This window comes from Olea europaea, chromosome 13, assembly GCF_002742605.1.
Source record: "Olea europaea var. sylvestris chromosome 13, O_europaea_v1, whole genome shotgun sequence".
In the NCBI taxonomy this organism is placed as follows: Eukaryota; Viridiplantae; Streptophyta; class Magnoliopsida; order Lamiales; family Oleaceae; genus Olea; species Olea europaea.
In genome coordinates this window covers 5,173,665-5,178,363 of record NC_036249.1, presented here as the reverse complement: position 1 = coordinate 5,178,363, position 4,699 = coordinate 5,173,665, and the positions used below count along the sequence as shown (strand labels likewise).

The following is a 4,699-nucleotide window of genomic DNA, read 5'->3' as shown; positions in this document are numbered from 1 at the left end:
TCTGCATTCAATCCAAAATAATAGGGGTAAATTGGTCACATTGAAGAAGAAGCTAACTTGCCTTGCCCCCGTCTCCATTAGTTCTCCTAAAGGTGGTGTTGTTGACAGGCAGCTCCTCATCAACTTCAAGAAAAAAAAATTAAGACCCAAAATAGAGATGGTGGAATTGAATTACCAAAATCACTGAGTTTTGGTGGAAAAATATTGAGCAAAAATTAATTGATCTCTAGTAGGCATATTATTAGGACATACTAAAAATTAATTTTGTGGGTGGTTGCATTGATGGTGGCTATAGGGGGTGGTGCGGCATCGCGTGTATTGGGGTGGTGGTCGGTGGTGATTGGTTTTGGATTGGGATGGGATAGGTGGGATGTTTAGAGAATATGTTCTTTATGATGTTTGGTGAAGATATTATAGAAAATGTTCATTTACCATTTTAACCTTCAGTTATTTCGACAATTTGAGTCAAAATTCCAGTTTCGGTATTGACTAACAACATTCTGGACGAAATCCGTCATTTGGACTCCGGTTGCCATTAAAGTGAAAGGTTTGGGACTGAGATCGCAAAAATGAAAGGTTAAGGTACACTCTGCAACAAAATAAAAGGTTTGGGACCTCCGCTACAATTTTCCCTATTATTAATGGCGCGGTTAAAATTTATTACAAATGATGATGATCAAGAAAATGGTAATTGGCACAAAACGTCCCTATCTTTCATGTCTATTGTGGAAAACGTCCATACATTTCATTTTTTTGACATTTTTGCCCCTATTTTTACCTTTCTTGGCGCTGAACGTCATTTTCACCAATTTTGAACAATTTTATCCATGCAATCCATGTCACAAACCATTAACATGCTTGAATCTTCTTGTCACTTACCATTACAAAAGCTATTATCTACTCATCTCTTTTGTTTCTTTTGTCATTTTTTTCTATTTATTTAATAATAAATAAATAAATAATTTCCTTCAATCTAATTTTTTTATTAAAGATATATATTTTTTTTTAATATGAAACTGAAGTAAATGAATATTTTATGTCCAAATCACAACATTGCTAGTGAAATTTCTACGCAGCATACTTCTAAATTTACACATAAAGTTTCAATAGCATATTAAATGTATTCTTTAATTTGCTATTTAAGTGGCATATAAATAGAAAAACTTTTTCATTTACATAAAATTAATGACAATGCAGTATAAATTAGATTCTTTAGTACTACAATAAAAATTGATAAAATGTGTGATAAAAAATTTGTCGGTCCCTTAAATTTGTAATTAAAAGTAATTGTTAATTGAGATTCTAATCTAAACTAATTAGAGACAATGTCTAATGAATATACTCTCAATTTCAAACTTGATTTCTAGTCATTCTTTTTATAATTCAATAATGTCACCAGATGTCTTATATTTTTGAAATAAAAATAAATTCTCATGTAGATACAACTGCTAAACGGGTTGAGTTGTTGGCAAATTCGTCCCGCTGGATCTATGGATGGTTCAATCTCATTTTGAGACTAACCATGAACCTAACTGGACACCTTTTTTCCATGAGTCAACTTGTACGCAAAATTTGTTTTATTTTTAGTTTTTCAATTTTTTGACAGTTTGACTCAACCCAAGAAATCTATGCACCAAAAAATCGAATCGAGATTAGTTTGTGGATACAGATCAAATATAGCTCATTCATAGAGTGGGGTTAGTTCGATCCATTGGCACCCCTACATCTAGACATGTATTTATATAAATCTTATATCAGAACATGTATATATATTATGCCATTATTTGAGATTCATTATTTAAAAACTTATTTTTTTTTCAAACTCATTTTCAATTATATGTTTTTCGAATAAAATAATTTTACACATCATCCAAAAATTGTCACACTTTATAACCATTCTAGTCTTCGTCTCGTGCGTTGCACGAGTATTGTATTTATTATATTATTATAGTGTGAAATGTGTAGAATATAGAAAAAAATTTTGAAATTTTTGAAAATGAGAAATATTTGTGTCATCGTCGTTTTTATAATAATTTTTATAAGTTATTTTAATATTTATATTATTTGTTTAATGTAGATGAAGATTTTTTTTCCTTGATAAATATGTATCAATAAAAACTGATTTCATTTGGTGATGGGCGGTGCACGCTCTTATAGCCACTTTCGACAGCCTAACTTGGAACATGTCACGTGCCTTTATCTATGTATCTTCACTTTCCATTGCACATGTATGTGCATTTCAGTGTGTGCTGAAAAATACCTTGTGTGTGTTAGTAAATTGAGATGATAGTTTTGGGTGCACAGAAACTGAAAGACAGATCTGGTTTTTGAAGATACTAATTGAGTGATAAATTTTCTGCTCTGTCCTTGGACTATATTTGGATACTGCAAAGTGGAAAATATGTCTGTATTTTGACAATTTTACCCAATAGAACAGAAGGGGAAGGCTGAAATTTTCCTATTAATAGTAATTTTTTTGAGGACATTAAAAGCTACTTTAGGGCTTACAAGAATTTTGATTTATTTGTCCCAAAATATAAGTAATTAATAGCCAATTAGATGAAAATCCAACACCTGAGTGGGATAAAGATTTTTCAGATAGTGATTAAACTAAAATGTCGAAGTGAAACTATAGAAAAACATGCAATTAGTTAATTTTAGCAAACATAGATTTGAATTTTTCTTTGAAAACTGCTGTGTATGAGACCAAAGCATGACATGGAAAAGATTTACACCAGAGTAGGTCATTTTGAGCACACAATCCATGAGTATATTATCCAAAAATTGTCAATACTGGTGCAACTAACCCATGGGACAATAATCACTGGAGTGCATGATGTTGGAAGTCAAAACAATAATGTGATTTTAGCACCAGCACCGCTATGAATTATGATGTCATATACATTGGGTACCCAATCGATAGTCTTATCCAAACAATAAAAAGGAAAAAATATAAGAGCAACAAAGTTGAATATCTTAACAAGTGCATGAAAATTATTATCCGATTATCTAATCTAATGATGTATAAATCATGAAGGATCATAGTGTTCTTGAATAAACTTTTTACGGTTAGAGTTAATATCTCCTTTGTCATGTATAAGTAAACTAAATAGTGCTTCTCGGCTTTGTGACATTTTAAAAATGTCAGAATTAAGGTTATTTCTTTCAGAAAAGATGAACTCTTATGCGTGCTAGATATCAGTAACAGTCATTCTGAACGGGAAACACTGAATATCAGTTTGAGAGATTTGCCTGTCAGTTTGCATCTTTGTAAAGAGAGGAGGATAATTATTTTCAAATTAGAATTTGCAAAACTCTTCTATATGAAACAATTATCTCGTGCAATTTAATTTTTAACTATCCTTCCTCTCTTGCTGATATCTATTTTTTCCTCTGCTTGTTGTACAGAGTTTGAGCAGGAAACTGGTCCACATATTGTCGGGATTGCTTTTCTTGGCTGCCTGGCCAATTTTCAGGTACCTGCTTTGTCGTTGGAGAGATTACAGTCTGCATTTTTGTTAATTAATAATTATGTTATCAAAAACTTCAACTTAATATTTTGATCTTAGATAGCACATCGACAGGAGCTCGCTACTTTGCTTCTTTAGTTCCTCTTATAAATTGTTTAAGGCTTTTGATACATGGTCTTTCCTTGGCTACTGATGAAGTACTCGTCAAATCAGTTACCCGGGAGGGAAAGCCTGAGTAATTCTCGAGTATCTTGACTTTTGTCATTCTTTGAATTTCCTGTCAAATAACAAGTGATTCTTTGTAATATATACTAATCTATGATGTCAACATTTTCTTTACAGGGAATTGCTTAGAGGTCCTCTTTATTATGTTCTAGTATTGATTCTATGTGCAATTGTCTTCTGGCGTGACTCTCCTATTGGAGTGATTTCGTTGGCAATGATGTGCGGTGGGGATGGTAAGAGCTCTGCCTTACGAATCTACTTTTGTATACTTCCATGGAACTCTTCCAACTTGCCGAATTGTAGGTATTGCTGACATTGTGGGAAGAAGATTTGGTTCGCAAAAACTTCCTTACAATCAGCAGAAGAGTTGGGCTGGTAGTGTGTCAATGTTTTTATTTGGTTTCCTAGTTTCTGTCGGGTATGTATGAACTTTAGAACATTTTTTTTTCCTAGCATATATGTTTAAAATGTTGGTCCTCAACGTTTCTACCATTGTCACTTGTGATTGTAGGATGCTCTACTATTTTTCAATCCTCGGATACTTTAAGCTGGATTGGGTCCAGACAATAGAAACGGTGGCTTTGGTTTCATTTGTGGCAACTGTTGTAGAGTCCCTTCCAACCGGAGGATTAATGGACGATAATATCTCTGTTCCTTTAGCAAGCATGGTAATTGCATTTTTTAGTTTTGGTCATATAGGAATCTCGTGAAGCCATAAGGCTATTATTTCATGTTTATATGTGTATCGAAATACTATTGCAAATTAATAATTTCATCATATTTGTTTATATCTTTGGATGCATCTCTCCTTTAGCAAAACATATGCCACCCGTGTAGTTTTATTGTTAATGGGTGGTAGTTCGACTTTCTTTGTTTTGCACATTTACTTTACCAGAGGAGAAAAAACTGTTATTTTCTTGGTCAAAAAGTGTCGCTGCTGTTTGCCAAATATTTGCTGTATTGTACTTCAATTATTGGACTATGATTGTACTCATAGGGGGATG

At 32.7% G+C, this 4,699-nt stretch overlaps 1 protein-coding gene across 1 annotated transcript; it reads left to right on the top strand.

The window, feature by feature from the left end:
• The first annotated feature begins 282 nt into the window (after positions 1-282).
• On the top strand, positions 283-4,487 carry LOC111408353 (probable phytol kinase 1, chloroplastic). The gene is made up of 7 exons (XM_023038121.1): positions 283-365; positions 3,170-3,254; positions 3,379-3,476; positions 3,574-3,705; positions 3,813-3,928; positions 3,999-4,113; positions 4,207-4,487. The coding sequence occupies exons 1-7, from the start codon at positions 283-285 to the stop codon at positions 4,403-4,405; spliced, it is 828 nt and encodes a 275-aa protein (XP_022893889.1). The 3' UTR covers positions 4,406-4,487.
• The last annotated feature ends 212 nt before the right edge of the window (positions 4,488-4,699 follow it).

Excerpts from the sequence above, each read along its gene's own strand:
- LOC111408353 (XM_023038121.1), top strand. The coding sequence starts at position 283 with ATGGTGGCTATAGGGGGTGGTGCGGCATCGCGTGTATTGGGGTGGTGG. Across the intron at positions 366-3,169 it reads TTTGGATTGGGATGGGATAG|AAAAGATGAACTCTTATGCG; the intron begins GTGGGATGTTTA and ends TATTTCTTTCAG. Across the intron at positions 3,929-3,998 it reads AATGATGTGCGGTGGGGATG|GTATTGCTGACATTGTGGGA; the intron begins GTAAGAGCTCTG and ends GCCGAATTGTAG.